Source organism: Crinia signifera, chromosome 6 (assembly GCF_055691185.1).
Source record: "Crinia signifera chromosome 6, ASM5569118v1, whole genome shotgun sequence".
Classification (NCBI taxonomy): domain Eukaryota; kingdom Metazoa; phylum Chordata; class Amphibia; order Anura; family Myobatrachidae; genus Crinia; species Crinia signifera.
Genome location: NC_139222.1, coordinates 11,105,453 through 11,123,403, shown reverse-complemented (window position 1 = coordinate 11,123,403; position 17,951 = coordinate 11,105,453). Strand labels below are relative to the sequence as shown.

The 17,951-nt window shown below is 46.9% G+C and overlaps 2 protein-coding genes across 2 annotated transcripts in view; both read right to left on the bottom strand.

Moving 5' to 3' along the window:
• LOC146007433 (uncharacterized) overlaps positions 1 to 17,951 on the bottom strand; it is a 302,630-nt gene that overhangs the window by 82,050 nt on the left and 202,629 nt on the right. The window lies entirely within an intron of this gene.
• Positions 9,768 to 17,951, bottom strand: part of LOC146007435 (uncharacterized) — a 33,367-nt gene continuing 25,183 nt past the window's right edge. Inside the window, exon 4 of the mRNA XM_083145785.1 lies at positions 9,768 to 11,925. Within this exon, the coding sequence (XP_083001911.1) occupies positions 10,403 to 11,925 (1,523 nt within the window). The 3' untranslated portion in view covers positions 9,768 to 10,402. The remainder of the gene's footprint in view (positions 11,926 to 17,951) is intronic.

Here is a 17,951-nt window from a genome sequence, read left to right as displayed (position 1 = left end):
TACTTAGTAAAAGCATTTAAAAATTTACCACTGCGTTAATTCTACCATCATTCATGTACAACATATGTTCCCCCATACCCAACCAAAGACAAAGCGCAATCTACAATTTCTTTACGCCTAAAATAGTGACGAACTGGTCATTTGGCACATAATGTCACACAGTAGTGCCCCTTATCACATGCCCCATGGTAGTGCCCCTTACACATTATGCCACATAGTACTGCCCTTAATACACATTAAACCACATTATAGTACTCCTTACACGTCACACTAGTCCATATACACATGCACAACAGTATTGCCTCTTTCACATTATGCCACACATAGTGCCCCTTATACCACACAGCAGTGCCCCTTACACATTATGCTGCATAGTAGTGTCTCACACATTATTCCACACTGTAGTACCCCTTACACATTATCTCACACACTAGCACTCCTTATAGACATTATACCACACAGCAGTGCCCCTTACACATTATGCTGCATAGTAGTGTCTCACACATTATTCCACACTGTAGTAACCCTTACACATTATCTCACACACTAGCACTCCTTATAGACATGCCATACAGTAGTGCCCCATATACACATTATACCACACAGCAGTGCCCCTTACACATTATGCTGCATAGTAGTGTATCTTACACATTACTCCATACTGTAGTACCCCTTACACATTATTACACACACTAGCACTCCACATGCCACACAGTAGTCCCCCTTATACATCATGTGACACTAGTACCCCTTAAACGAATGCCATACAGTAATAACTGTAGAAGGGAAATTATTTTTAAGCATGACAAGATATTTGTCGCAGATGCAAGCTGCATCTATTAGCATAGCGAACCTCTGGTGCGGTTATGTGCACTTTATCACTTTTAAGAGAGTACAATAGCATATACTGTTGTATTGTGGTCCAACGCACAGATTTAATTAGCAAAGTAAAGATAACAGCAAAGTATGTATAGGACAGCCAACAGATAATTACAGCAAAGAGAGAACCACAACCTACATATACATACATACATACATACATACATACATACACACACACACACACAAGTGCCCCCCTGGATCCAGGATGTTCGTCGTCAAGTAGAAGTCTTCAGAGTGTTACCAAAACTGATCCAAGTGGCAGATATTTATACACTGTCTCCAAAAGCACATAATGCATCAGGTAAAGTCTTCTCTCATTGGTCCAAGGGTCACACCCTCCAAGTATTTGACGCCCATAGGCTAGCTCACATGAGGATGAGGGCTTTGTTTTTCTTCACAAGCATGCAGCCTTGCCTTTGGAATCCCCCTGTTAAAGCCTCTGGCTCTTAATAGGGAGATCTCAACAGCCACTCTGTCAAAGCCAGATGCCGCAAATCCGGGTGTAGACCCGGTCCCTGAGAGAGCATGTCTGTGCGTAGAGGTAGACGGATCAAAGGGGTCACTGACAGGGCCTGCAGATTCGAGAACCAGATTCGTCTGGGCCAATATGGAGCCACTACGATCAAGGTGTCACCCTCCACCTTCAACTTGTGAATTACCTGCGGGATGAGGGAAATCGGAGCCAACAGTGCGTCCACCATGCAAGCCCCTGGATCCGTACAGGGTATCCTTGTAGTTGTGGCATGATGCCATCAAGTCCACCTCGGGCCTGCCCCAATGGCGCACCCGTAACTGGAACACCTATGGATGGAGGGCCCATTCGCCCGCATTCAGGGTCTGATGACTCAGGAAGTCCGCTTCCCAATTGAGGACTCCTGGGATTAAGATCGCTGAGAGAACAGGAATCTTTTTCTTTGCCCATTGGAAGATGGGGCATGACTCCACCATGACACGACTGGGAGTGCCACCCTGGTGGTTGATAAGCCACCTTCGTTGCATTGACTGACTGAGCCAGGGTTCCGCCAAGCAAAGGGCCCAGAAGATTGCCCTCAGTTTGAGGACATTGATGGAAATCTGGGCCTCCAGCGTGGTCCAAAGGCCCTTAAATGACCTTTGGCAAGTGAGGAGGGTCCACCAGAGGATCCAGAATGGTCTTTCCACAGTGATGTGGTGGTCCATGAGCCACCAGGAGAGTGAGAGACATACAGCTGGTGATAAGGCTAGCATCTGCGTCCGGATATTGTGGTAGGACCCTGACCACTTGGTGAGTATCTCCCGCTGCAGAGAGCGGGAGTGGAAGTGGGCAAATTCCACCATGACGAAGGTCGATAACATTGACCTCATGACCCTCATACAGGCATACACTGACACCTGTCTGAGCAAGAGGAGATGCCGGATGCGGGACTCCAGAGTAGATTCTCTAATGAATGGTATCCAACCTGGCTCCTAGGTGGATCATGGACTGAGCTGGAAGCATGGAGGACTTGGGCCAATTTATGACCCAGCCGTGACATTCCAGGAGCATCACCACTATGGTCAGATGGTCCCAGAGAATCTCTGCGGAGTGCAGAATTAGCAGGTCACCCGGATAGGGTAGTATCCGGACACCCTGGCTGCGAAAGCAGCTGCCCATCACAGTCGAAAGGGCTGAAAGGCAGGGCCAGAAACTGAAAGTGACAGTCCTGAAGTATGAACCGCAGAAACCAGCGGTGGTCTGGCCTGATGGGGATATGCAGTTATACATTCTGGATGTCCAGGGAAGCCATATAGTCTCCCGGCTCTAGGGCCAAGACTATGGATCGCAGTGTCTCCATCCTGAACTTTGGGACACAAACAGACTTATTGCCTTGAGCCTTTTTAAGTTAAGAATGGGATGGTTTGGATTCTTGACCAGAAAGAGGCTGGCATAGAAACCCGAGCCCTGTTGGGCCGATGGGACAGGTGCTATGACTCCTGACTGAAGGAGCTTCTGGGTGGTAATGTTCCAGAGTCCTGAACTTTTCCAAAGCTTTTGGAAAAGAATGAGTTTGGCGGGCGATGCCAAAAGGTTAGGGAGTAGCCTTGGGAGACAACATCCCTAAACCATGCATCCACCGTGGATTCCAGCCAGATGGCCGAAAACCCCAACAGATGACCGCCCACCTTGGGATCCCCCAGGTGGAGGCCCACCCCGTCATGTGGAGGGTTTGCCCTCTGACTTAGGGACAAGGCACCTGGTGGCCCAGGGAAGCTTACCCTCAGGCTTGAAGGATCTGGCCCATTAGGGTTGGTATCTAGAGAAGGCCTGTCCCTTAACCCAGCCCTGAAAGCAAAAGGACTGTAAGGCAACCTGGGGATAAGTAGGGGTGGATGGCAGAAAAGCTACCTTAGAAGCTGCCACCGCAGTTACAGAGTAGCAAAAGGGAACCATCAAAGGGAAGTGCTTTTAAAGTTTTAGGGTCCACCATCCAAGAGCACAGCTACAAGGATCTGCGGGCAGCCACAGCCGAAACTGACACCCTAGAGGTGAGGGTGGCAGAATCAAGGGCTCCCTCCCCCAAATAGAGTGCAGCCTGATTTACCATGTTAATAGTGGGTAGCAGGTCACTTGCGGGCACACCCTCGGCAGCACCAGCCATGAAAGTAGTTGCCCACTCTGTTAAGGCCTTAGCCACACAGGCTGATGCCAGGGAAGGCCTAGCCCCTGCACCAGCAGTGATGTAAATGAGTTTTAGGAAGTTTTCCAACTTCCTATCAGCAGGGTCCTTAAGAGACGCGGTTGGAATGGGTAGCGTGGTGGATCTCACCAGCTTCGCCACATGTGCGAGTACCTTGGGTGGCATTTCCCAGTGGACTCTTTCCTCCTGGTGGAGGGGGTCAAAATAAGGAACTCTTTTAGGCAAGTTAAACCTCCTATTTGGCACCTCCCATGCCTAAGTGATGACTTTGGTCAGGTTTTCCGACTTTGGGAATAAAGCCAAATTGCGCTTAGGGGTCCTCTAATTTAAGGACCTCTTTTACTGCTGTAACCAAGGCTGATACATTAAGACGGGATGGGGGGGGGGGGGGTCCGCCCTATCTAAATTGTCCCCCACATCCACTGCATCATCTACGTCTTCCTCATCATCTTCCTCCTGTGTCAGTGTCATGCTGACGGAAGGGCTGGGATGTGGGGGGAGTCCCTGATGAAGGCCCTGCGTCTATCGGGCCCACCCTGCTGAGTAGCGGCAGATACCGACCCCACCCAGGGAGTTATAGTGTTAATACAGTACACAGCAAGCATACAAAAGGCAAACAATGTAGAAAAAATGGCACTAACCTTTTTTGCCGCAGCTACGGTTGGCTGGAGCACAAAAACTGTAGCCTTTGTCCTGTAGGAGATGCATCCTGGCAGTGAAGGAATGGAACCCCGGGTGGCTCCATGTGCAGCAGGAAGGGAGCAGTGGCGGGAACTGCATGAGTATCCTTTCCTATTGTCCCCAGCGGAGTGGCTGTGTGGGGAGAGACCACTCCCCCTGCTAACAAATGGCCGCCAGGAAAAGTATCTCATGCAGTGCCGGTAAAATGGTGGGTATCCCTCATTTGCCGGGCGGCACCGCTACCGGTGCTATAGACCGCACTATCTCTCCCGTGCAGGGCTGCTTACAGACGCTTATGCGCCATCACAGAGAGCGTGTTACCTTCTCTGTCAGTTCCTGGCTGCCGCCACCCGGAGTGCCCGGGGCCAGCTGCGGCCACACACCCTTGAGTGGTGCTGCAGCTGCTCGGGCCCGGGTGATGGAGCAGCAGTGCTGGTGTCTGACGCTGCTGCTGTCACTGACACTTAGTGTAAATATAGAATGATAAATGTAAATGAAGTAAGGCTGCATATAGCAGCTCCTCTGTAAAGGTGCAACTGGCTCCTGCCCAGCACCAAAAAACTGAAATGCCTGGCCTGGAGGTGGGGTAGAGGAGGAGAGGAGAAGTTTAACCTCTTAGGTGCTGGTAAAGTCTCACTTCCACTCCACTACCCACTGTTAAGCCTGTGATCCCTGACATATACCGAATAAATAGTCTTTCATATTCGTCTTTTCATATTTCATGTTATCTTATGAAAGTGTCAATGTTTCTGTTTGTGTCTCAGGGCTGCCGCACAATCTCAGATTTTTCGACAACTCAATTTGGTGTCTAACATATGCCCTTTTTTTTTAGCTCAGGGCCAACTCCTTATAGCGTCGATCCATGTCTGCAGGACTAAATAATCCCACGCCGTGACGGGACCACCCACACTTGTGGCTGTTGTCATGGAATGTCAATGGCCTGAATACCACCATAAAGCGTAAGAAGGTAATCACTCACTTAAACAAAAACATAGGCCTGATATTGCTATGTTGCAGGAGACACATTGGTTAAGGGACAGCGATTCCATATTAAGGGCACGTTGGATTGGGGAATGCTTCTCGGCCTCGTATAGAACCAAAAGCAGGGGTGTGGCCATTCTACTCAATAGAAATCTTAGATATCAAGTCCTCCACACTGTGGAGGATGTGGAGGGTCGCTTCCTGCTCTTGGATGTAGAGATGGAGGGAATGAGATTTACCCTATTAAATTTATATGCTCCTAACGTTTCACCTGAAAGATTTCTGTCCAGGATCTCCCAAATTCTGGCGGGCCGCATAGTTTACAAGTTGATAATGGGAGGGGATTTTAATTCAGTAGATAGCCCCACGCTGGATAAATCCCTGTCTTTATTGGGCTCATTACCCCCCTCCTGGCTCCATATCCAGACTTTAAAAACCAACCTACAGCTGAGTGATCCTTGGCGTTTGATACATGATACAGAGAAATCATTTACGCATCTATCAGGGGCGCACCATACACTGTCCAGGATAGATTATTTCTTGGTATCTGATCAGTTAATGTCTGCTGTACGCCAAGCGGACATACACGATATTCTCATATCGGATCATGCTCCGGTGTCACTGAGTCTGTGGTTGGGCTCTGGGGAGGGAGCGGACCACCTTTGGAGATTTCCAGGCTACCTGGGAAGCTCAGAGGACTTTAAAAACTTCCTCAAACAGTCTTGGAACAATTTCCGTGACGACAATTTAGAGCATTGGGAAGAAATAGTTTTGTTCTGGAGAACCTCAAAGGCGGTAATGCGAGGTCAGGTGATACAATATGTTGCGTAACGTAAAAAAGACACCGCAAAACAGTATCGGGATTTACAACAAGAGGTAACTCGCTCTTTTAGGAATTATCAGGATCTCAGCTCTGCTTCAAATTTAGATAGCTATTTAAACAATAGAAAATTTCTTGAATCCTTTTTAACAGCTCAAGCACGACCCAAATTAGATTACACGAAACAAATGTTTTATAAATGGGGTAACAAATCGGGTAGGCTGCTCTCCCTCATATCACAACCTTATAGAAAAAAATCCTTCATTATGGCTATAATGGACCCAGCCTCCCATAGAACTTTGTTTGAAACAAAAGACATACTTGCCCACTTTGAAGAATACTTTAAAACTTTATACAGAGAATTCCCCATTAACATAGAGAAACAAGAATCTTTGTTATCAGCAGCTAATCTTCCCCCACTGTCCCAAAATCAGAAAGAAATCGTCATGAAGGATGTAACGTCAGAGGAATTACATGAAGTCTTGATTAGTCTACAACCTCATCAATCCCCTGGTCCGGCGGTACATGTTGAGGACTCTTTCGGGGATCTACCGATTGAGCTAAACAATTAATTAGGAAATGTTCTTGTCTGGTACTTCGTACTAAGGGCCCCAGGAAGTAATAAATGTATAAACATTCACTCATTAATAAGAGGCATGAGAGACACTTATTGTATGCTGGTCATTGTATTTATTTGTATTGACACTCCACATTATTCTTAAAACATTGAACAATGATGTTAAATTTTCATCTTTGGATCTACTTTGTCACAGACAATTTATATGAATATACACTGTAAGATGTCATTTCATGGTGTTTCAATAAAACATTTAATTGAAAAAAAAAAAAAAAATTGACACCATAATACCTATTACATGTTAAGCCACACACCGTAATGTCCATTACCTATTATGCCACACACCATAATGCCTATTAAAATTATTCTACATAAATATTTAGGCTGTGCACTGATTTTAAGAAGATTTATACGACCAGTAACAGTGAGGGGGAGCTTCTGCCAAATATGAACCTCCCTCTAAAGTTCAGACGTAACCTGATCAATATTGTGCTGGGTGAAGGTTTTAACATCTGGAGTGATCCATAATCCAAGGTATCTGAAATGGAGGGACCACTGAAGTGGGGAGGCAGGGGGCAATATCATGGGGATAACTCCCAAAATGGGGAGAATACTAGATTTGTCCCAATTAATTAGTAATCCTGAAAAGGACCCAAACAAATTCACCACTTCAAGCAAGTGAGTGGCCAGCGTCATTTAAGATAAGGAGCAAGTCATCAGCATACAAAGCAATGACATCGATGTGATTGCCAATGGTGTTACCCTCAATATGGGAAGTTTCTAATAAGACAGGCCAGAGGTTCGATTGCTAGGGTGAAAAGGGCCGGTGACAGTGGGCAGCCCTGTCTAGTCCCTCAACCCAGGAGAAAGGGGGACGTGAGGAAGCCATTTATAGATACCCTAGCCTATAGACAGGCGTATAATAACTGAATCCAGCTTATAAAACACGCACCATAAGTAAGACCATTCTATTGAGTCAAAGGCCTTGGCAGCATCCAGGGATACCACCACTGCCTCCGACCCATCGGCACCATCTCCCTGCAAATGGCAAAACATCCTGCACAAATTCTGAATGACTGATTTACCCGGCATAAATCCTGTTTGATCCCTGTGTATAATAGGGGTGATGCCATGGTTCATACACATTGCAAGAACTTTTGCTAGTATTTTATATCAGTAGATAATAATGAGATTGGAGTCCTCGGACACCACTGGCAGACAAGCTGGAGACAGCATGGAGGATTGTATTTGGCGGTCTCTTCGTTTCTTCTTAATCTGAAGAATCGCCCATTCATTTTTTGTACATCCAGGGCAAAGTCAGGATAAGCGGAAATGCGTCACGGTCCTTGTAATGCAGAAAGCGGCTAAAGTGGGCGGAGGAGCACCTGGAATGGGAGCCCTGGATGGCATCCGGTGTACTCTCTCCACAGAGGAGTGGGGACCAAAGGCTGCTCGGCTAACGCTTGACGAGCAAGGTCTCTAGAAGTTGTTCGGGGGATGACCCCTCCACTTTCTCTGGCCAACCAACCAGACGCACATTATTGCGTCTCAGCCTCCTTCGTTGTCAGATAGCTTTGACTTAACCGCCAGAATCTGTGTAGATCAATCAGCAACTGTATTGTCAGGGGAGTAGTGGTATCCCGTATCTCATCCAAGTCAGAGGTACGGCGTTCTGCCTCACCAACCCGTTCCTGGATTCTCAATCTGTACCTGGCCAATTTTATCTGTAACGTGCTGCTCTGAGGCCGATATATAACCAGTAACATCTGCTGTGTTGTTTGTATAGGGACCTCCAGAGGGATGGCCTCCGAAGATGAAGAGGAATCACTCCCTTGGAGGGGGGGGGGGGGTCGGAACATTGTGAGCTCTCCAGTCTGGAAGCTGCAGCTTGGTGTCCAGATTTCCCCATGACACCAGATAAGATGTATAGAGGTAGGTAGTGGACCACTGGAGAGATCCAGTAAGTAAATGTACCGGGGAGCACATTGGGTTAGCAATCAGTCCCGGGCAGAGTACAGGAGAGAGCTATGCAGCCCCCACAGCGTGGATGTCTCTGTCCCCACTTACTGTAGTTTACAGGAGAGCCACCCCACTAAGAGCCCGGTGACGGGGGTGGTGAGACAGGAGAGCAGCCAGATGGTCTGATCACGCGTCAGGTCCCTCCAAGATGGCGAACAGTCACAAGCGTGCTGAGGCCAGCGAGACAGCGTGTACCAGGCCAGGGATCCCACCACTGACGCACCAAACGCCTGCTGCAGCCACAGGACACCTCACTACAAACAGGGGTGAGTACATACAGGTTAGGGGAGCCTATGTCCCCGTTCACAGGATTGTTAAATGGATGTATCACGGAGCGCTCTCACCCGGCAGCCTCCTACATGCTCGGCTAAGCCACGCCCCACCCGAGTGATCTGCTGGAGCCTTATTACACCTTTATTATATTACTAGGTGATTCATCGTGCCCTACGGGCGCTCTTCACACCGTCGTAAGGGGCTGCGCCCCCTTAATTTGTGAACGTTTGTATATGAGTAATATGGTTAGAATTGTATGAAAGATGCCCTGTATTGCAACTTGGGTGTCCGCGAATCGCGGGTGGGGGGGTGCCGCGAATTGCAGGAGGGAGGGTCGCGGGGGGTGCCGCGAATTGCGGGAGGGGTGGTTGCGGAGGGTGGTTGCTGCGAATTGCGGGAGGGGTTGCAGAGAATCGCGGGGGGTGTGTGTGCCGTGAATCGCAAGAGTGGGGGTTGCGGGGGGGGGGGGTTTAGTGACGCGAATCGCCACAAGAAAAAATCAACACAGAAAGGTCAACACATGTAAATGTTGACATAAGTGTGGCACTTCATTGGTGTCCATGTCGACACATGAGAATGAATATGAAAACATTCAAAAAATGAAAAAAAATTCTTCAAAAACTCATGTCGACCTTTTCCATTGTCGACCATAGCCATGTCAGTGTTTTGCATGTGCCATTTAATCCTGGGGCTGCCGCGAATCGCAGGGGGGGGTGCCGCGAATTGTGGGAGGGGGGGGGGTCGCGGGGGTGGGTGCCACGAATCGCGTGAGGGCGGGGTTCACAGGGGTTTCGGTGGGGGGTTACCACGAATTGCGGGAGGGGGGGGGGTCACGGGCGGGGGGTGCCGCGAATCGTGGGAGGGGGGGTTGCGGGGGGTGTGACGCGAATCACCACAAGAAAAAATCAACACAGAAAGGTCAACACATGTAAATGTTGACATAAGTGTGGCACTCCATTGGTGTCCATGTCGACACATGAGAATGAATATGAAAACATTAAAAAAATGAAAAATAAATCTTCAAATACTCATGTCAACCTTTTTTATTGTCGAGCATAGCCGTGCCAGTGTTTTGCATGTGCTATTTAATCCTGGGGCTGCTGCGAATTGCGGGGGGGGGGGGCGCTCACCTGGTGGCTGTGGAGTAGCAGTGCTGGGCAACATGGGGAGGCAGAGGGTGTCTGGCACTGTCTGTGGGCTCACTGGGCTGGTTCTCTGTCACATACCTCCCAACATGACCCTCTCCAGGAAGGACACAATGCTCTGTTTCTAAACTTCCCCTTAATGTATGATTGCCATCACCTGTTTTAAACAGGTTAATTTATCAGAGAAGTGTTCAGCACAGATGAAGGCAATCACACATTAAGAGGAAAGTCCAGGAACAGAGCGTTATACACACACTCACACACTTTGAGCGACAGATGTAGCCAAATATATAAGAGATTACATGTTAAAATATTCTCATGTTTAATTGTCCGTAGTGCCTGAGGATTGCAGCTAGCCTGTATTATGTCACTCAGCTCCCGGATTTTCTCTTGTTCTCTTGTGGATTTTCTGGTGTCTTATAAGATGTGATATCTGTGTAAAACATTTCTCACACTCCAGACATTGAAACGGTTTCTCCCCTGTGTGAGTTCTCTGATGTACAACAAGATCTCCTTTCATCACAAAACATTTTCCACACTCAGAACATGAAAATGGCTTCTCCCCTGTGTGAGTTCTCTGATGTATGACAAATTTTGATTTCTGTGTAAAACATTTACCACATTCAGAGCATTTTAGCAGCTTCTCCCCTGTGTGACGTCTCTGATGTAGCACAAACTCTCCTCTAAAAGCAAAACATTTCTCGCACTCAGAACAGGAAAATGGCTTCTCTCCTGTGTGAATTCTTTGATGTCTGGTAAGTTTTGATTTCTGTGTAAAACATTTACCACATTCAGAGCATGTTAGCAGCTTCTCCCCTGTGTGAATTCTCTGATGTACAACAAGAGCTCTTTTCACAGCAAAACATTTCTTGCACTCGGAACAGGAAAATGGCTTCTCCCCCGTGTGAATTCTCTGATGGTTTACCAAATCTCCTTTAACGGCAAAACATTTCTCACACTCAGAACAGGAAAATGGCTTCTCTCCTGTGTGAATTCTCTGATGTCTGGTAAGTTTTGATTTCTGTGTAAAACATTTACCACATTCAGAGCATGTTAGCAGCTTCCACCCTGTGTGAATTTTCTGATGTTGTATAAGATATCCTTTCAAAGCAAAACTTTTCTTGCACTCGGAACAGGAAAATGGCTTCTCCCCCGTGTGATGTCTCTGATGGTTTACAAGCTTTCCTTTAACAGCAAAACATTTCTCACACTCAGAACATGAAAATGGCTTCTCCCCTGTGTGAGTTCTTTGATGTAGGACAAGACCTGATTTGTATGTAAAACATTTCCCACACTCAGAGCATGCAAATGGCTTCTCACCCGTGTGATTTCTCTGATGTATAACAAGATGTGCTTTCTGTGCAAAACATTTCCCACATTCAGAGCATGTAAACGGCTTCACCCCTGTGTGAGTTCTCTGATGTATGACAAGTTTTGCTTTCTTTGTAAAACATTTCCCACATTCAGAGCATGTTAGCAGCCTCTCCCCTGTGTGAAGTCTCTGATGTAGTAAAAAATCTCCTCTATAAGCAAAAGATTTCTCGCACTCAGAACAGGAAAATGGCTTCTCTCCTGTGTGAGTTTTCTGATGTCTGACAAGTGATGCTTTCTTTGTAAAACATTTCCCACATTCAGAACATGGAAACGGTCTGTGACTTCTCTGATGTTTAACTAACTTTGACTTCCACAGAAAATACTCATTACATTCACAACAGGCAAATATTTTGGGAGATGTACTAGGTGTACCAACATCACTGTCATCAGTGGCACATTCCTCACTATCGGCGGGAGCAGGCGATGTATCTGCACTGTGGTGGACTGAATGTATAGTTAGAGGAATGCGGTTTTCTCCTGGAGAACTTCCTGTGATGTCATCTTCTATTTTCAAATCTGAAAAACAAAATGGGGTTTATCCATCAGAGTGATTCCTTCTTTGGTGTCCGTGTGCTGGGAATACAATATACGCATGGAAATAGATTTCTTCTTTTTACACCAGGGAATATTTCCGGAGACCCCCTCGCACACTGACAATTGGACGCCCCTGCACTGAAGGGGTTAATACCTGTGCTGCAGCGCCATCTTTACATGAAAGTGGGTACTTGACTCTGCCAGCTACCACTGTAGAGGACCTGGTCTGTGTTCAGTGACCAGTTGGTGACAGGGCAGCTGAAAGCCCCAGTAAATAAGGGTGTGTGGCCAGTGGGAGGGGCATGGCCAACTCGAGGGGGCGTGGTTATGCCCCTGTACAAAAACTGAGAGGCTGTGCTGCTGCATCAGCCTGTCATCTCTACTCCCACCGCCCAGCTCCCTGAAGCAGGTAGCGAGACCCAGACGCCACATGGTAGGAGTCTGGTGGTGGCAGCGATATACCCACCCACCGCGCAGTGGGTGGAGTCAGAAACCGGCTCTGTTTCTGACATTAAGGGCAGTATTCAATGTGAAATATTCTCCGTGCATGGCGAGAGATTTTTTCTCTCGCCATGCACTCTCCGTGTTCCGGAGCCTCCTGCTCCCCCTATTCAACGTGTTAAAGACTCGCCGCCACTCGCGGCGAGTCTTAACCCCTGCAGCGGACGAGCGTCCGCGGCAGGGAGCTGTCAGGGAGCCGGGGGACGTAGCAGCCAAGAGAGATTAAAGTCTCTCTTGGCTGCTGCAGGGGATATGGGGAGGGGAGCAGGGCTCCCCTGGACCCAGGCAGCACAGGCTGCCCCCCCTATAGCCAGCGGGGGACCCAGTATTCACTGTACCCGAACGTGCATCGGGTGCAGTGAATATATGAATATCTAATGAGCGGCTCGAGCGCTCCGGCCCCCTGCTGGCTGCACTGTGTAAAAAAAAAAAAAAAATGTTAAAAAATATTTTTTTTAAATTAAATATATATTCATGTGCTATAGGCACATGAATAAAAATAACATGCCCCTTCACAGAAAAAAAACCCTGATTTTTTGACACCAAAATTAAAAAAAAACACCCTTTTAGTTTAAAAGTTCACATTCCTGCTCTCCATCAAAAGATGGAGAATTTCTACACGGAGAGAGACGGCGAGAATCACTTAGAAAGACGGAGAATATTTCACATTGAATAGGGTGGCTCGCCTTTGGAGAAAAAAAACCTCTCTCCACCGCGTGAAAAGCACAAACTCTCCAGAAATCACAGCGAATTTTTCTCATTGAATACTGCCCTAAGAGGGAATCTCTTTTTTCATTGATTGACAGTCAAATGAAAATGTACTAAATGACTGACTAATTACTGATGAATGCTCCGTATATTTTAGATCAAGAAGTCCATTAAAAAGTTATGTTTTAATGAAATAACCAAACCAAATAAATATACAGAATAATGAGTGCGCCCAAAAAGGCACATTTGTCTTTCGGTTTGCTTCTTGCAAACACCCCCTTCTACTCAGTTACAAATACTGAATGTGTTGGCGCACCACCAATCCAAGACTACAATAATTTTTTTTTTTAAATAGAATCTTTTTTATTGGACAAAAGAGAGAAAAAACTGTACAGAACACTGTAGTGCATTGATTAATCACATACAAAGATAATTAAGCATATCCGGAACTATGCATGAATATAGTCTGCATACAAATGTATTAAATATATGATGTTATAAAAATATAAAAATAAAGACAATATTAACCACTTAATGTCTGAGTCCTGTACATTCAAAATATCTAGACCATAATATCAATTTTTAACAATTAAAGAAAGATGAAAAGGGAAAGAGAGAAGAAAAAAAAAGAAGAGGGTATCATGCAAATATCAAGTAGGGGATATATCCCACATACAAAAAATAAAATAAAAACATCACATTGAAACAGTATCTCCTAACAAATAGATAAGTATGATCGGCACGAAATAGTAATAAAGCATTCCTATTTCAATTACTAATCCTTAATGTAATTACTAGAATTCGGGCCCAGTAATATTATGAGTGAGACGAAGAGTGTGGGGATTCCAACCATCTGTTCCAGATTTTGTCAAATTTAGCCATGGTACCGCGGGACATGTATACATATTTTTCACTTTGTACAGTAGTGTTTACCAGGGCCTTCCATTCCACCAATGTAGGTCCCAGACTAGCCATCCAGTGCCTAGCTATCACCACCTTAGCAAGAGAACAGAGATTTATCACATACTGACATTCTGTATTGGTAAGAGGGGCATTTTCCCTACTGCCCAGTACACATAGCTTGGGGGTCAGTGCCTGATCAGAGATCCCAGTGGAAACTATAGTCGCTTGAACACCAGCCCAGAAGGAGGAGACCAAGGGACAATCCCACAGTAGATGCCAAAAGCACCCCTGCAGGGAGTGGCATTTAGGGCAGTCTGGGGTGGCACGTCCTCCAAAGGTTACAAGTTTTGTTGGGGTCAGGTATGTCCTATGTAATATGAATAGCTGCACCTGTTGGAATCTTGCAGAGACCGTAGCATGTCTGGGGAGTGCCAACGCCTCCTCCCACTCTTCCTCCCCCAGCTGCCCAATATCTACCTCCCACTTGGACTTCAGAGTGGGCAGGGAATCTTTATGTAAATAGGACAGTAAAAGTGAATATGTCAGGGAAATAGCCTTAGTCTGACCCAGGTTGCTTATAAAGGTCCTTATTGGGGAAGGTGTCAATACAGGGGGACTATTGTTAAATTGTGTACCCAGGGCATGGTGCAACTGAAGGTACCTGAAAAAATAAAATTGAGACAGTCCATACTCCTCCTTCAACTGTTGAAACGATTTTAGCTCGCTGGCCTCATAGAGCTGCCCAATAGTCACCACGCCCCGAGACGACCAGAGCCGCCTACCCGACAAGGACGCGGTCTCAGAGAGTTGCATGGAGTGCCAGAGGGGAGCCTCCGGATCAATATCAGTATAACCCATTATCCGCTGGACCTCCTGCCAGATCCTGACTGCCTGGACAACCAGTGGAGGAGCACCTCTGGGCATCTTGCCGCCCAACAATAACTGTAGGGGTGTCACCATGGGGCATATGTGATGTAGGAACACAGCGGGAAGTGATGACCGATCATTATCCTGTACCCAAAGCCTAATATGGGAGAGTTGACAAGCATGATAGTAAAGTCTAAACTGCGGCAGGGCCAAGCCCCCATCTGTCCTTGACCTGGTAAGCGTATTAATACTAATCCTAGGGCGTTTGTTCGCCCAAATTAGAGAGGACAGCAAACTATTTAGATGTCTAAAAAAGGAGACCGGGACATAGACTGGTGCCTGCTGTAACACATACATCACCTTAGGTTGTATGATCATTTTAGTCAAACTAACCTTACCAAGAACGTTTAGGGGGAGTCTACTCCAGACTGAGGTTTTGTCTTTAATATAGGATAGAATCGGAGTTAAGTTCTGGGGAATGAAATCGCGGCTATTATTAGTGATTAGGATTCCCAAGTATTTAAACTGGGAAACCCAACGAAGTGGAAGAGGGATGGCCGGGTCAAGAGGTGGGGACCCACGCAGGGGCATAATGGATGATTTGGCCCAGTTTATGGTAAGGCCTGAGAATCTACCAAATTCCTCCATCATCTGTAGGGCAATTGGCATAGATAACCTGTAGTCCTTAAGAAACAGTAATAAGTCATCTGCATAAAGCGCCACAGTATCAGTTCTCTGTCCCAATGTTAGTCCAACTATATCAGAATGGTGTCTGAGCACACATGCCAATGGCTCAATTGCTATGGCAAATAGACCGGGGGAGAGCGGGCATCCCTGCCTAGTACCCCGCCCCAGCTGAAAAGGGAGTGACGTGTGGCCATTGACAGAAATCCTGGCCATCGGGTGAAGGTATAGCAACTGCACCCATTTCAAAAACCGAGGGCCAAACCCCATAAGCTTCATTACCTGCCACAAATAAGGCCACTCGACAGAGTCGAAGGCCTTATTGGCATCGAAAGAGACCACAACTGAGTGTTCCTCCTCTGTATGGATAGCCTGAATATGTGTGTACAGGCGCCTCAGGTTAGCACAGGTGGACATGCCCGGCATAAAGCCGGTCTGGTCTGGATGAATTATGGATAAAATTACACCATTGAGCCGAATAGCCAGGATTTTTGCCAGAATTTTAGCATCTGTCGTAATTAGAGAGATAGGCCTATAAGAATCAGGGTATTCAGGGTCTTTCCCGGGCTTAGGGAGGACTACTATGACCGCTTCTGACATAGAGTCTGGCATGACATTAAGGTCGAAAAGACAATTAAATAAATCTAGCAGTTTGGGGGCAAACAGGTCTAAGTTTGATCTATATAACTCCACCGGTACGCCATCGGTGCCCGGAGCCTTACCCCCGGAAAAGGATCGGACCGCCACCTCAACCTCGGCCACAGTAATAGGGGCATCCAGAGAAGCTCTAGCCTCAGTGGACAGCAGGGACAATTCAATACATCCCAGGTATCCACAGAGGTCCCCCTGTGAACACTTCAATCTAGAACCATATAAATCCTGAAAAAAGTTAAAAAAGACTTCGGCTATATCCACAGTAGAGGTCTGTAGTACACCATCCGGTCTATAGATCTGGGCAACCGAGTTTGCGGGATGGTCCGAATGCACCAAGTGTGACAAAAGACTACTTGTCTTGTCGGCACTCATATATATACGGTGGGATCTAAACAGTAGGTTACGGGCATTTCGATCCTCTAGGTGTGAGACCCACTCAGCCTGCGCCAGGTCCCACTCCACTCTAGTCTCCTCCAGGCCATTGTTTAAATATCCAATTTCCAGGTCCCGACATCTCTCCTCCAGCTCCTCACCCCTAGCCCTAGCAGATGTCTTGAGGGAGGCGATCTTAGATATCAAGGTGCCTCTCATATATGCCTTAAATGATTCCCAAACCATTGGAGCAGAAGCCGAGCCCACATTATCATTAAAATACCCCTCCCATAAATTTTGGTGATCCGAGGTTTCACCGAATTGGAGCAACCATGAGGGATGCAGTTTCCAATGGGACTGTCCCCTCCGGCACTCCATATCTACCGTCAGCATGAGAGGGGAATGGTCCGAGACACCTCTAGCCTTGTAGCATACATCCACAATTCTTGGTAACAGGGACAGGGAAACCAGAGCTAGGTCAATTCGCGAAAACGAGTGGTGAGTCCTGGAGAAGCAAGAGAACTGGGTAGCGTCAGGGTGTTTAACACGCCACACGTCCCTCAGGCCAAGTGACGTAATGTAATTTGCAAAATTTGATGGGCAGTCATTGAAAGGGACAGAGCCAGGAGGCCTCCACTTATCTAAGCCATGATTCATTAGGTTATTAAAGTCCCCAAGGCATATAACTGGCGTGTCAGGTGACTGGGCAACAAACGCAACCGCATGGCTCAAGACCTCGTAGTTAAAGGGAGGAGGAATATAGACTGCCAAAACAAAAAAGGGTTGGGAATGTAGTTTACAGTGCAGGAAAATGTATCGTCCCAGGGGGTCTGTTTTAACCGAAATTAGTACAAACTGTACCGTTTTTTTAATTAGAATGGAAACCCCCCTGGAGTATGTGGTGTGAGAGGCGTGATAAGCCCAGCCCACTCAAGGCCTACGCAATGAAAGTAACCTATTTCCCTCCAGATGGGTCTCCACCAAGCATGTAACATCTGAGCCATATTGTGTGATAAGTATTAGGGAGCGTTTGATCCTGTCATTGATTCCCCGGATATTCCAGGTTAGCACAGTGAGGTGCGTCATCATGGAGGGAAAAAGGTACTTATGTAGTAACTGGGCTGCCGATTTCTAAATCGGGTCGGATCGGGAGATCGCATCGCATCGCATGCGACCATGCGATTCGATGCGATGCGATGACCCGATTTTTCCATAGGAATCAATGTTAAAATGGACTGAGTCCATTTTAACATGGAATTCAATGGGAAAAATGGGTCCTTTTCATACCCCTACTATCCAAGTGGGCATGGAGTTGGATA